At 36.9% G+C, this 15,977-nt stretch overlaps 1 protein-coding gene across 12 annotated transcripts in view; it reads right to left on the reverse strand.

Moving 5' to 3' along the window:
- SDCCAG8 (serologically defined colon cancer antigen 8) overlaps nt 1–15,977 on the reverse strand; it is a 108,557-nt gene that overhangs the window by 33,929 nt on the left and 58,651 nt on the right. For all 12 annotated transcript variants that reach the window (XR_005858115.2, XM_046939377.1, XM_046939376.1 and 9 more), the window contains 3 exons: nt 10,985–11,112; nt 8,797–8,905; nt 2,727–2,858 (listed from right to left, as the gene is read on the reverse strand). Coding sequence is in view for 11 of the 12 variants with exons in the window: in XM_046939377.1 (XP_046795333.1) it covers nt 2,727–2,858; nt 8,797–8,905; nt 10,985–11,112 (369 nt within the window). In the remaining variant the exon portion in view is untranslated. The remainder of the gene's footprint in view (nt 1–2,726; nt 2,859–8,796; nt 8,906–10,984; nt 11,113–15,977) is intronic.

Below are 15,977 nucleotides of genomic sequence, written 5' to 3' on the forward strand. Positions count from 1 at the left end.
TTACATAGCTAAACAAATCACTATCTACAATCATTTAGATGGATGTCTACTTCTTTTAATGTTGTGTTTCACTGAGCAAAAACACTGAAGGGATGGATGTTTGCATTACCTTGAAAAGACTGACTTAAAATCATCTTTAAAGACTGCAATTTAAAGCAACCTTTTGTTTTGAAACCCGCTTACAACATTTCATACAATATTCATGTGCAGCACATAGCCAGACAGAAAGATAGGAATGGCAAAAAAAAAGTTATCCTGTTCATTTTCAGCAGCGTAGCTACTGCAACTATCAAAACACTGCTGCTCCAAAATACATTCCAATCTCCAATTGATCGATTAGATCTTGCTCCTTCCACAAAACAGCTACACCAGGGCCCACTGTATTTTCACAGCAGAACACAGATAGTGACAGACTTCTTAAGTACAATGCCACCACTTTTTGTTAATCAAATGCAAAATTAAGTTCAAGATTAAGTCAAAATTATTTTGCTACAAAAAACTAAAGAGAGGCAGAATAAAAACAGAAAGAAAATCAGGGAGGAACCCACTGCACATGGTTGCGTTGCAAGGAGACCAAGGGTACTGGGTGGCTGCTTAAAAAGGAAAATATATCCTTGTAATAAGAAGCAATCAGCCTTAATAACATGTGCTTATTTGTACCTGAGTGGTGGATGGAAATCTGAGGCAAAACACACCATTTGCTCTTCTCTGTATTGCTAAATAGCACTGATAGATCTCTGTTTCCAAAATCAGAAGAGAAAAATTGCTGCTTTTTATTTGGTGGAAGTCCTTCAACTTACATAGAAAGAAGCGTGATATTTATTTTTTGTAGAAGTTATACTTGCTGTTTTTCTTCACTTAGAAAATAATAGTTCATAGCCAATTTATAGCAGTTGGCAACTAAGAATCCATTACAGTTTTGACATGGAAACTAAAAGCAGATTACACTGAATTTTTAAAGCAGTTTATAATAGCAGCTTTGTCATTAATTACCTGGATTTTAAATAAATGCAGTGTAAAATCATAATTAAAAATATGTTAGAAGAGCCCTCTCTTAAAATGCTGTTACTGGCCATGATTCGAATGCTTGATAATCTCCATCACATTTAAATATTCTAAAATATTTAATGTGACAAATACTATCACTGTGCTGTTTTCTCTCCTTGCCGTTATCAAAACAGCAGCAGAAGGTAGGGCACTGCCTGCAGCATGACCGCTCTGCTTTCAAACCACTTTTCTGTTCTGGATTAATGCTTTCAATCTTTTCTACTGTACAGTCACTGCTGCTGCAGCAGAGAATGAGCAACATTTTCCACTAGGTCCGTTTGGTTCTTACATAAAGGAAAGGCTCCCCTAAAAACTTACAAAGAAATCTTAAATTCACCTAGATACTAATAATGCTACAGGGGAACAGCTAGAAAAAAGAAAAAAAAAAGATGGAATTTTTTTTCCCCCTAAAAGTGAGTCCTCAGTGTGTGTTGCCCAAACATGAAGAATCCACCACAAGAAAACAAAGGGGAGGTAAGATCAATGGAAAGATTATGTGGTCACATAGATGGGAGACACAATCATATAAGTAGTTTGACTTTCTTTGTTCTCTGAGCTATAAAAAATTACAGCAATTCTGGGTTACAAAAGAACAAGATGAGGCTCAGACAGAAATCTGAAAAGAAAGTGACCTGGGAGACTGAAAAGAAAACAAAGGAAGTTTGCAAGAAACAGTATAATATGGACAGACAGAGACCATAGTTGGAATGGAGTGAATGAACGGGACTGGAAGATTCAGTACATGCAAGGTATATTCTTGTCAAGTACTCTGTGGGCAAAAATAGACCACAAACTTTTGCTCCATCAGGACTATGTAGCCCAAATGAGCTTACACTACACCTTATCTTTCAGTACTGACAAGAAAGAAGTAGCCAGGTCAATTGGACTTGCAGAAATGCCATTTCCCTACTTCTCCCATCTCTCCAACCATGCCTCAGCTCGACTCAATACAGACTGGAAAACAGAGCGAAAGGGTACAGGATCCTTCTGGTACCAAGAAGAAAGAGTTATCTTTAAAGCTATCTAATGCAAATCACAGCACAAGGTAGTCTGGACACTGGCCAGAATAGTCAATGTGTATCAGTGAAAATATTTGACTCAAGCTGCTCCCAGTTATTCCTGAGAAGTCAGTACCCCTTTGAGAAGGCTAGAGGTACCTGGAAGCAATTAATAGCTCTCTGGATACTAAGACCTTCAACAAGATTTTCTTGTTTGTATACATTAAATATTACCAAGAAACACAAGTTGGCAATATGGAAAAAAACATTACATGGCATTACAGAATCCACATCTGTAATCTACCTTCACACTACTAAATAGCCTCCTCTTCTCCTTCTCAGCCCTCCCTTCCCTCCTCATTTTTTTTTTTTTTTTTATGGTAAGACAATTCATCCAAGTTAGAACAGAGAACAGCCGAAGCAGCCCACACACATATGTACTAGGCTTAAATTCTTTGGAAGACTATGTTGTTCAAGCTTTCCTTTTATTTATCCAAAATGGCACGAGCAAAAGATGTTATAAAAAAAACTTGACAGAATGCTTGAAGGGGTGGGGGAAGGGTGGTCATTTTCATAAAGCAAGACCATTACTTTTCAACAATTTAGTGTCATTTTTATTTTTACAGCCTAACAGGTACAGTATAGCATACCACCTGCTGACAGATTAACAGGACCTCCTACCTTGACTTCATCCTCTCATGCATTCTCCCATGCTGGATACACTGTTGGTCCAATTCATCATTCCGTTTCTGCATCTTCTCCAATCTGCCATGAAGATACTCTTTTTCCTGACTAAGCTGGTTGACTTTAGATCTACAGAAGTAAAACACAGCGATGATGGATGTTGTCAGATTTCATCCTGCAGCGTGCCATCAATATGTGGCTTCAGCATTTATAAAATTCCATACATTTATATATAATGCATAAACAGGCTATTACTAGAACTTACAGAAACAAGAAACCACTTCAAATAATCTTAAAATGGAAGAACATGAAGTTGCAGTGTGTCTGGTGAATATGTCAATTACTCAGTCAAAGGTTGGCTATGCTAATTTCAGCTTTATTTAAACAGGCATGTCATTTGACATTAGGTGCTGCTATTAAACATCATCAATACATGTAAATTCATGCTTGTTAAGCATTTTGAAAACTCCTTTCAAGTTCTTTGTTGGTAAAGGCCAACATCTAATTAAAAAAAATGGCTACTAGAAACTTTTTCAACCCTTACTGTACTGCACAGGCTGAACTCCAAATAGTACTACTGTTTTAGAAACTTCATTGCCCTGATGTGCCCAAAATACTGCATGACCAAAAAAAAAAAAAAAAGATGGAAATTAATAAAAGCTTAAGAAACAACGTAAAAATCATACACACTCTAATCTTCATAAGGCTTGGCAGAGCCTTTAAGAAATTTAATCACTTTCTAGCAATTCTTATTCTTCACGGGTGAGCAGAGACACCAGATTCATGAATGACCTGGGACTGTTACTTGCTACATCTCTAACCATCAGCCCATGGAGAAACAGGCATGAGCTGTTTCTTAATATCAGGAAAAGATCTCAGATAAAATTGTGATAAAATATACATTATGCACTTGTACAGTTTAACTCCTTGGAAAAGGTTAATGAGAACATGTCAGAATCTGCTATACCATCAGAACGTAAGAATCAAAAGCAGGCAAATTTGTTTTATGGCATCTGCCACTCCAGATCTTGAGGTTAAAAAGCTTCAGAGATATCTTTAAATCATAAACTTAAATATGCTGCAGATACAGAATGATGAGACTTTACCTTCCTGGCTGCTACAGAATGCAACAACAACTGACATTCTGAAAAACACAACAAAGTGCAGGGGGAATAAATACTCCTTCAAAAACATGTTGTTACACTGACAAGACAGATCTGGAAATGACAACATAATCTTTTCATATTTAAACGGAGAACAATACAGGATATCATCTGTGAATCTGAAAGAACTTAGCGAGGGCAACTTTGGAAGAAGACTGTACATAATTGAATTTAAATATGGAGTTATGGCTCTATTATGGAACATCAATGAAAAATACATCAGAGTCACACTGATGTTCACATCAAACTTAGATGAATGAGTTTCCAGACAGCTTCCTAACAGCGGGCAAGATTGTATAGGGAGGTAATTGAAGTCTAACTCTTAACTTTTAACAGAAATACTAGTAACTGTGAAATGTCAGTAATAAAAGCATGGAGCACTTCTTATCACACAGGATGAACACAGTCTTTCATTTGTACTGATGTTGTAAGAAAGGCAATCAGCAGATAAAAGCGAAGGTCCATTGCAAAGCAGCACACCAGAGATCTGAGGTAACAGAGCCCAACCCAGTGATAAGAGGGATTAAAGTCATCTAACAGGACGGGTTTGCTTTTTTTTTGCCAGGAAAATGCAACTACAAGTATTCTGACAAGGCAAATACTGTTATTTATCATTTCCATGGGGTTTCCCAACCATGGTATCCTGCTTCTTTTTCTGCATTTATATGTGGCTGTCTGATTCAAAGAAAGAGCAGAAGCAACTTTGAAGAGCTAAAAACCTCAGTTTTTAAGGGACTTTGGTCATCTCCAGTGCATTTGAAGGTGCCTGAAGCAATCAAACCACTACTGAAAATTACCACTGAAGAAACTAAATAAAATACTGAATTCACAGAGAACATAAGCAACATGATCTCTAATCTCTAACACACAGTTCTAAATGCCTGATGCTTTGAACCATGCTACTTATGTACTCCTAATACATCTCTTTCGGAATTACAGTTGAAGATCTCAGCAAAAACCCCACATCTATCCCAGTTAAAATACTATCTACACAATGGCCATTCTAAGTTAAACATCTAAGATTCTGAGCATTCAGATTCAAGTATTTCATGACAATGAAATTTTAGAAACCAGCACACAGGAATGGTAGAATGCCTACTGAAGTCAATATTAAGAAGTTCATATGTTGGTATTAAAAAGAGAACACTGGTCCCCAACAACATGCATACTGAGAGCTTGCATTGCTGTCTGATTCCTCCTGTAGCTTTAAACACACCACTCATCCACATCAGTTTCCAAAGATTATTACGGAACAGTTAATTCTACACGATTTTCAAACAATTTCAACATTGTTGGGTAATAAAAACATACCTGTAATAAGCCTAAACAGCTGTGCTGTGACTGTGAAAGCAAATTTATGCTATGAGTAGTCAGTCCAGGGGCAGTACAGGGTCTGCACAAACGACCCTAAATAGCTCTGCTCACACAGCTTCATAACAGGAATGGGTTATATTCAAAGTAATTGCTGAAGGGAGTAACAAGAGAAAAAAACCTCCATACCTCTGGATCCAGCCAGCTACTGTGTAAGACTCAACTCCTACGTCAAGAAGCAAGTTAAATTTGTACCCCTACCACTCCTGTTGGGACAATCTTGGAAAAAAATACCACAAAAATAACAGGCTCACCCAAAACATTCAGATAATAGAGGCAAAGAACCAGCAAATGTTAAATAGTCGTAACTTCAAGTCGGACATAGGATATCTTTAGGATGAGCTGATTTTTGAATGTTAAGGTGGCAAAGCCGCCTTTACTCCTCTGAGTCATCTTTTGCATTGCAGCACTTGGACTCACAGCACAGAGGCTGGCTTTTTTAAGCATTGTCTTTTCCTGCACTTAAAACCATTATGTACTTGTACAGCAATTAGATACATTAAATATATGCTGTAAAATATTTTCTGCTGTCTCAACGAGTACCACTGCATGTAATTGTAATGATTCATCTCTCAGACAGACTCTGTTTCACATCTTCACACGGCTACCCTAAGCAACCACTCTGCTCCTGGTATCGAAATGCAACTGACTGCAGTCAACCAAACCCGCAGAAAAATAGTTCAGCTGGGTGTGTGTTCTTTACTTCAATTAAACTCACACAGTTGGATGCCTACTGTTGCCAAAACAGTAATATAATTTATACATTATAGTCCAAACAGTAAAACTACACTAAAAGTCATTTAACAATATTTATAACACCATAAAATACAGTGTTAAAATATATGAACTGCAATATGTACCAAAATTGTAAAATTTGTTTCTCATCATCAGTGATTAAAACCAGGATCATTGCTCTAGCTTCAATACTCACAACCCTGGTGACAGATTAGAATTCAAATCTTAATGATCAATTTACAATTAACAAGATAGAAGTGAAACAAATTAAACCAACCATTATATATAACGAGACCCAATGGACTCCCATTGTTCCCCTTAATTACAAAACGCAAATCACAAATACACAGTGGGCAGTGTTAAGCATTAATCCACAACCTAGAAACTCAGATAGTGACAATCAGAGAAAAAAAAATAAAGAAATAAAAAAAATAAAAGAGAAGAAATCAACAAAGGACTATGGTTTAAACACGCCTTTGCACACAAAAACCTTCCCAGACACTACTTTCTTTTTGCACAGCTTGAGGGGTTTATAATTTGTCTGAAGTTGTCTTCCTGTTTTTTTTTGTTTTTTTTTTTAATCCTATGGAGGGGGTTTGCTCATAAAAAATTTAGATCTATCAGAAAGCCTGTATTTAGTACATGCAATACATGCAACACAGAGGTATCCCACTTAAGTAGTGCAAAGATGTACTCATCAAAAATAAATTTGAAATGCCTTTCATTGGAAGTGGACCCTTTTCTTTCTACCAAGAAAAATATAAAGTAACTCTTACATCTCTTCTTAAAAATAGCTTGATCTGCTTTTACTGATGTACATAAGACCTAAGCTACAAAATCTTCCAAAAAATATTGTCTTTAATTTTTTTTTTTTTGAGCACAAAGGTACAGCATTCTATCCCAGAACTGTGGTTTTACACTGTATCACATAAGAACAAGTGTGAAGAGTGCCTTTTGGAGAGATGCTACTGAAAGCTAAAGAATGTTCATGCATTTTAAACCCAGTTTAAGTCATTTTCTGCATCTGATCTTCTGACCACGTCATTTTTGAAGCATTCACTACGTTACAATTTTCCGCCATCTCTGGTTTCACCTTTCAGTTCTCCTTTTCATTTGCTTAGTTTTTCGCATACATATTTGTCCATTCCTTTTACTGCCTGAAGCAGCTCCCACTCCAATGCCGGCAATCTCAAACTATTTTGGGGCAATTTCTCAAAACTGTTTTAATACATTCTTCCATGCTGTTCCTTGTGCAAAGTATACCACTTTATGGAGATCCAAGAGAGCTTCTTCTCCCCTTTCAGGTTCTTGACATAGTCAGCTAATGCTGCTAGGTGGAGAAACACTTGGCAATCTCTGGTATTTATTTTCAGAGAATAATGTGTTTTCACAGTATGTTTTCTGTCTTTCCTTTATCCTTTTACAGTTACTAGTCTGTGATTCTGAGCTCTAGCAACAAAGTCTGTGTGCATTTTTATTGCTGGAATAATGATATGGTTTGAATCTATTTAGATTTTGTATTACTTCAACAGAGGAGCTCTGCTTTTTCAGAAGAAAAATTCTGTTTGCTTCTCTCTCAAACACCCATCACAACATTTGCAGGGGAAGATGGCTTATATTTCCTCAAGTTTCTAATTTCTTCCCCAAATACTCATGGTGGGATTCATCTCCCAACTTCAGCTACTTAACAGCTAGTCAACACCTCTTATTCCGTGGAAAGTAGGATGGCCAGTGGAGGCAGTACCTGTGGAAAGCATCATCTACTTATATCATTCCCTTTGATCATCCCTGGAGACAGGATACTGGGATAAACGAGTTCCCTCCCTGAGTGAGTGTTGACCCTGTTGTTAGTTCAACAGGATAATTAAATCCACCCAGCAGAAGAAACCTATCTTGAAAATCAGTTTTATCTTTGCTGAGTGTTTCTCTTACTTCACATATGCCATACAAGAATCCTACTTTTAATTGCCAAGTTCATTTTGCATGAAATTTACAGAAGTCGCAGAATACTACCTCACCATTTCAGCCTTTTTTTCACTACTCTTAATATGACTGTGCAGAAAGTTCCAACAAAAAGTCTGCTTTCATACTGAAAAATATGCAACATCAAATTAATGATGAGGAAGGAATATGAGTGCTGGAACTGCAATAGTCCTGTCCTATAGAACTTAGTTTTTAAATAGATACCTTCCTACTTCTGCATTTATTTAAAGCAGGTATTACTTCTAGTTTTTATTGTACTCCAGAATTTTTAATGGCTTTGTATGTAGCCCTATTACTGATTTTAAATGAGAGCATCACGTAATAAGCGGCAGCAGAATCAGAGCTTCAATGACAAGCAATTTTGACAACAAATTTTTCAGAGATAATTATTCAGTGTGTACTATGATGAATGGAGCTTTAAGTAAATAACTAAACCAACACACTACAGTTTTGAGAGCTTTAAATATTTACTATTTTTAATATAGTTTCAGATAAACTGGAATTGTATTTCCACTAACAACTTTCTACTTTTCATATTAATAAGAACACCAGAAATAATATAGTAAGCAATTTTCACACTGGAATTATCTAAAACCAAAAAGATTAAATTAATAGCCACAAACATCATCTAAAAAGTAGACAATGAGAGCTATCTTGGAAAAAAATCCATCCATGTTACTTAAATGGCATGTGTTATATTGAGAGAATGTGCAATATCTGGGACAGGATGAACAATAACAAATATTAGAAGACAAATATAAAATAAGGAAGCATGTCAAAATAATAAAGGGGATAGGATAAGAAAATATACTAACCTGTATTTTTCTGTCATTTCTTCCAACTTGCTTGCCAACAAGCAACATTCTTTCTTTAATTTTGCTATGAATGTTTTCTGGGAGGTCAGCAATGAGTCCAGTTCATTTACTAGAAATAATAAAATTAGAAAACTAGAAAATTATTTTAAAATTACATAAATATATAATTTCAAAACTATTCAATATATTCTTTATTTCTTTTGTTTAGATCCCACTGGTTTTGGTATGTTTTTTTTATACTTCAGCTACACGCACATGAAATTATAACATCACCATTTGCCAAATAAAGGCTGTATGTCAGAATAAGCTAACCTAAAGTGATGTGACCATTGAATTGGGTCTTGTGTGACAGGAATCCCTATAAAGACTACATATCTCATCCAGTGGTTTTACTTTTTAGCTTGAAGGTTATTGATATTTCTGAGAGGAATAAAATTAGCAGCCTTAGCAGCCTTTTGATTGCTCAGCTGGTGCAGAGGATATGCTAGTGATCCAAACACGCTGACTGTAATGTGCATTATTTTGTCCTTTTAGAAAACAGTTATTTTATTTACAGTGTCCTGTGCTTACTGTAACTTACGTTGTCTCTCATGATCCAGATACCAGACTTATTATCCAGTTCTTATAAATTCATTTTCAGCTACTAATAGCTTGGGCTACACCAAAACTCATGACCTATAAATAAAAGGCCTTTATTCTTCCAAGAGGAAGATAGTCCAAAATAATTTTTCTTGATTCCTGCTTTTAAAATCATTCAGAGAAATATAGACAACTGTTAGCCAAATTTCCTATATACATGAAAGATCATGATACGCCAGGGTTTCTTTATTTTCAACACCTCCTTATATTATTAGAGACATACATACTCAACCTCAAAGTTGTTTCATTTTTATGTACTAGGATAACTAATGCACCAGGAGGGTAAATTACACATCTCTTGTGCAAAGTTACACTTTGGTCATATACAGATACACAGGCTAGAGCAGCAATTCTGTGATTCTGAGTGTTTCCTTCCTCCTACTGTGTAGACAGTAGCTATAACATAGCTGTTTGCATTCCCTGAACACAAGATAAGGTCTTCTAGTACTGTGATAATGCGGCAAAAAAAGGCAAAAAAAACAAACAAAAACCAAACAACAACAACAAAAATCAATGGGAGATGTAAATGTGCCTGCTACTTCAGGTATTAAGTGGCACTGCTAAGCAGTAATACAGGCTACATCATTTTTCCGAAGGCATTAGAGGACTGGTGGATAAGAATGCTATTTCATTAAACATATGAATACACCACGCCCCATAAAAGCTGAAGCTTGTCCTCCTTTCTATGCTCAGAAGGTACCTCCCTAAAAATTATTTTTTGTTTATAATATGCCCCTTTGTTAATTTTATTGGCACGACAAAATAACAAAAGGCTTTTTTTTGTTTTGTTTTGTAAAACCCATTTTTACTCACAGATTAAGGTTAGAAGTCATTGATCTGCTAAGTCAATACAATGAAGTCTCCTATTATGACAAACTGAAGTATGCAAGGGATTAAATATCTTTCTTCTAGATTGGGGGTGTTGGGAGGGGGCTCATACTAATGCTAAAAATGTTTGAGGCTGCAAAGATTAAATAAAGGAACATATCAATTTGGAGCCAGTGAATTACATCCAGCTGCGACAGTGAATTAAGAACCGATTAATGGCTAAAGCTTTTCTCCAGTTTGGATGCCGAAGCAAACTCATTAAGCTTTTAGAGTAGCTATAATGTGTGTACTGTGGGAACTGTTCAATGCTATTCAGGAGACTTTAACTGTAAGCTCAGAGCATTTCCCGCAGAGCTTCTGATGCTATTTTCTTTATATAACATGTGTGCCTGAAAATCCAGCCAAAAACAAGCCCTTTGTTTTTCTACTTTGTTGTGGTCTCTCTCAGCTTTACGTTTCTTGAACACAGGTAAATAAACTCATAATCCAGATGGTGCAACAGATGTGAGAGCAGCACTCTGAAATCAACAGACAGTGGGCAATACTTTCCATTTTCTCTTTTAAACGCTAACTAATATGTAATTCGGAATCTCCGGTGTAGTTAGCATCTGCTCCCTTCGGCCAGCCAAAGGTTACAGGTGTTCCTGATGTCATTTCACAGTAAGGCGTGGGCCTGGCTTGTGAGTGAGTGCCCAGGCTCTAATCTTTCCCTACCACCTACCAGTTTTCTCATGCTGGGCCTCCATTTGCTGCATCTTCTGTGTCAGCTCCTGCTCTCTTTGCTGGGCCTGAAGGGCTCGGGCCTTTGCTTCATTGCTAATGCTGCGCTGAATGCTCTCTTTCTCCAATCTATTAAAAAAAAAAAAAAAGAAAAATACCACGTAAATTTGATAAAATAAGGTAAAAAGGCAACGCAGAACATTTAATTAAGAAAACCAAAACTCAGAATCTGATCAGGCTTTTCACATGAATCATTTCTATCCCACTGCAGATTAAGCAAGCTGACCTTTCTCTTACAATGTCAAACTTTCTCTGGTGACTAGCAGAAAATGGGTAAAAAATATGACCTATTTCCTGAGTGAAAATTAGCCACTAAGACTATAATATATATATTTTTTATTTAAACACAACTTCTTTTTTTCGTAAGGTCCTTCCCCAACACGCATTTTGCACTGAACAGACAGCTTATATTTTCTTTTAAATGCTATCTGTTTAATTTTGTAAGGCAACTCAGGGACCTGACCCTGAGATGGACTGGTTCCCAGTGAACCAGCGGGAGACAAGTCAATGGGAGCAATTGCCACAGTGCTCATAATTCAGCTACTCCAAAAGCCTAATGAGTTTTCTTAAGCAACCAAACAAGTTTTAACTATTAATTTATGTAAATAGGAGATGAATGCATCCATTACAACACAGAAGCCTGTTAGCGCCACGCAGGCCCAGCCCCTTGCAGCCCTGCTCACTGGGGGGCTGTACAGGAAGGTCTAAAGCCCAGTACTATTATCGAAGTACACAGGCAAGAGAGCAATTTACTTGACCAGATATGCAAGATGGGGCAATCTACTCCTGAGGCAAAACAAATGCTAGACTACCACACTCCATTGAAGCATTTTATTTAATGCAAGCCAAGCAAAAACAGCATGGAAAATAAGAAACAAAAAAGAGACATGCATATAAATTAGAAAAGGTCCTCAACCACAAATTTATATCTAGACTTTCCCAGAGGTCGTAAATATTTATCTGGTGCATATTTGGACCTATATTCAAAATTTCACACATATGAGGACTGATCTATAGATTTCAATTTCACACATATGAGGACTGATCTACAGATTACAAAGGACATACAAACACACACACTTTTGTACTGAAACTACATTTTATAGCTTATGATAGATTTCAGTGAAGTCTTATAAATGTGCTGTTTTATTCTAGTGCTAATTCCCATTCCAGAGGACCAGAGGACTACAAAATAGAACACGGGCACAGATCATGTAAGGATAAAGCCACATCTCATGTGGCTGCTGCACTTAACCTTTGGATCAGTGCCTAATAACCCATCCAAGATATTGCAATATCTCAGCATGACATACACAATGTTAAATCTTCTCTCTTAAATTTACCCCAAAGCAATACAAATGGTGGGTCACATTACACTAATTCCTGGTCCTGATGTTGCAAGCAGTACCTGAGGCAAAACTCCCTTTGAAATCACAGGCAGCTTTTTCTGAGGTGGGACTGAGTGATTTGACAGAGATAATACACTTCAATAGGAGGAATATTATAGCTTTAAGGAAACAAAGCACATTGTTCAAGGATATTTCAAACACCGTTTTATACTCTATCACATCACTCTCAGAATTACCTTGTAAATATATTGGTGCTGTCCTAAGGCGTGATACTTACATCAGTTCCTAAGTATAAGTTCCAAATCTGGAAAATTTTAATATGAAGAAACATTTCATAGATGCTGGGAAAAAAAAAAAAATCTAAAAACCCCTTCCTTCCATTTCCAAATGTCTTTTGCCTTCAGATAGCTGTCATGAGCCCTAGACTGTTAAAAAAAAAAATGCACCAGCACCTCACATATCCCCCACACACTTTCAGCAGCAGAAAGTGGCATTAACACAGTATTTAGTTTAATAGTGTCTATGTGTGAGATAGCTGTTAGGTACTAAGTTGTCATAAGGAATGCAGCTAGGTGGCTGGCTCCAAGCTATAGAGAGCTCAAGCTACCAAGGTAAACCTGCACAGGTCCATTTCTTATGGACGGGGTCCCTCCAACAAGAACTCATGCCATTGGAGAGTTCAAAATAAATGGAGAACATCTTATTGCTAAGGGGATTCACCCCAAAAAATAATGCATCTAGGCTACCTACTGTAAACGTAAACGAACAGGAGCTCAGAAACAGTGGATGCATGATGAGCTCCTTATATCTGAAGTGTATAGGGTTAGGTGAAAATTGGTGACTTTATGTAATGCACACAAACCAGACTAAAAGAGTATGAAGACAGAGTCTTTAAGCAGAATGGTAGCTGACTAGTCTCAGTATTCTGGGGACTGAGACACATTCAGTGCCACATACAGAGCAAGACCTGAAGTGCTTAGAGCTGCTGAGGAACGAAACACTTCTTGGAGTCAAAGTCGTCTGAACTGAGTAGTGAATCACATGCACATTGATCTGACACCCTCCCTGCCCCCTTATTTCAGTCTCTGCCCTCTTACAGAAAACGTCCCCAATATATCTTATACCTACAGAAAAAAGAAGTATGCATAAAACAAGTATAAAAAGACCCAGAAAATTTTAGAACTATTGGTAGCATTCCTGCCACAATCAGCAGATCAGGATGGCAACAATCTTTGAAGGCTTAACAGTGGCTACTCAGTAGCAATTACTGTGAATTGTGAAAGAAAGTGAGCTTGGTTTAAGAAAAATAAAAGCTTTCAACTGTAGCTGGACAGGAAAAAGTTATGCTCCTCCAGCACTAGACGTTTTCTATTGCAATAGCTTCAACATTTCTCATATTGACTAAAGGAAAACAAAGTGTTGATGATGTTGATGATGCAAGTAAGGCCATTCATTTCTGATTCTGATCTAAGATTAATTGTACCAGAATTTTTTAAAGCATCAACTATAGTTACCAATGAAAATGATATAGAATGGGCAAGCTGCAGTCTCTTCTCCAACAGAATGAAAACACTGAAAACAGAGTAGCAAAAATTAAAGTTCTTTAACAGTATCCATGCTGAAACATTGAGTAAAACCTCACAGATCTGGATTTGGCCATTACACTGGCTAATTTCGCTACAGCAGAAGTGATTTTCATTTTTGTGCCATATAGTCAGAAGCAAGGAGACAAACTTAAGTTCTCCTCGATCTCTGCTCTGAAGTACAAGTTTTCCATAGTGGTTTTCTAGGAGCACATATTGCTCTGAGTCTGTGTTATTGCTGTCAAGGGCAGCCCACTTAGTTAACTTGTTTCTAAATAATTCTTGACAAAACTGAGGCCACAGTGAGCTGTAGCTTATGGAACAGGAAGGTGAAAAACAGAATTGCCATCACTTGCAAGCCATAAAAAGTCCTTGTTGAAAACCAAGTGAAAATTCACTTTGACCTGAAGCTAACGAGTAAAGTACATTGGCTCAATTTGAGTCACCAAAGTTAATAAAACAAGCAAAGAAACAAAACCCTTCCTCATCACTAGTAAATGGAAACTAGTTCACAGTTCCAGTTTTAAACAGAAGACTATGTTTATTCAAGTAAAGGGAAAAAAGAAGAATTTAAACATTAGTGATGTGGAAGTCTAATTTGACCAAAAATTTGATTTTTGCTTACAAAAGAACAAAACTTTGATTAATACAACTTTGCATTTTATAGCGCAGTTTAGTAGTAAATGAGTCTGCACAACTTCTGCTTTGCCAAGAGTAAAAATACAGATGAGGGAACACAAGATGAATCACAGCACAAAATTAGGCCTTTGACTCTGGAAGTTGCCAGTAAGCCTCCTCACGAAGCAACTATGACGTTGAAACAACCATGCTCCCTATATTGACTGTTTGATTTTTCCATGAGATAACTATGTGGCATTTTGTAAAAAGCTAATGGATCCATTAGTAAGGACTATGAACTTAACTGAACAAATTAAAAGACTCTAACAATTACGTAAGTTCTGCAGCACATCAGAGTTGATCATAATCTTATTTCTGACATCTTCATTTCTTGTAAATTAAATATTTAATTATAAAATCTTGTAGGCTTTATATATACTTATTTTAAACTGGAGTTCATAAAACTTTGAAGAGTAGCTGGCAGTATTGCACTATTCTTCCAAATGTTTGCGATACCTGAACCACCAGGAATGCTGGTCTCAGTAACAGCTAGTCCCAGACCTCTCATGAATACTCACACGTGGGCAGCAAAAGGCCCAGTGGAGCCTAGCACTTCTCTCACATGCCCAATGGTCAATCCGGGCCCATTCCCAGGTAACAGGCAGCCAAGAAGGCCAGCACTGTGAACTACTGCACAGCAAAAGCTGTCGTAAGATGGACAGCACATAACTGAGGACTCCCTTTGCCCACCCAGAATTTGTGAGAATACACAGAAGCTTCTGCTACCCATTTACCAAATGGAAGAATAGTTTTGAGAAGGTAGTTAAGCACGGAATTCCTAGCATCTTTACAAAACTTTGGCCTGCAGGCACTAAAATCAATTCGATTACTTTTGATAACAGGACTTGAAAATCTATGTGTATTAGGAACTTCAAGGATTTCAGCCAAAAGCTCAGGATACAAAGGTCCAGAATTTTTCTTTACAGTCTACTTTGCAAGCTTTCCATGATACAGACCTAACAGACTGTCGTAACAAGCATAACAAGCAGCTTTCTGAGCCATCTTCTTACTGGCTGCTCATATTATTATTTCAGCTACAGGTATCAAGAGAAGAATGGAAAATTAGAGTATAACCTTGCTCTTCTTTCAAGCAACACAGCAACATACACAGTAAAAGAAAAATAAAATCTGGAACAAGAGGTCACAGTGTCTACACGTTTTAAAATACTAAAAGAAATTGAAAGGTATCACAATGTCATTCTTCCCAGGTATGACCTTAAATCATTTTTTTCTAGTATTGCAAAACAACTTGCAAAACTGCTTTCAGACCTGCCTCCCAGTTGAACATCACTGCAGTATTCTATTTGGTTATTTATAATGGAGA

This window comes from Gallus gallus, chromosome 3, assembly GCF_016699485.2.
Source record: "Gallus gallus isolate bGalGal1 chromosome 3, bGalGal1.mat.broiler.GRCg7b, whole genome shotgun sequence".
In the NCBI taxonomy this organism is placed as follows: Eukaryota; Metazoa; Chordata; class Aves; order Galliformes; family Phasianidae; genus Gallus; species Gallus gallus.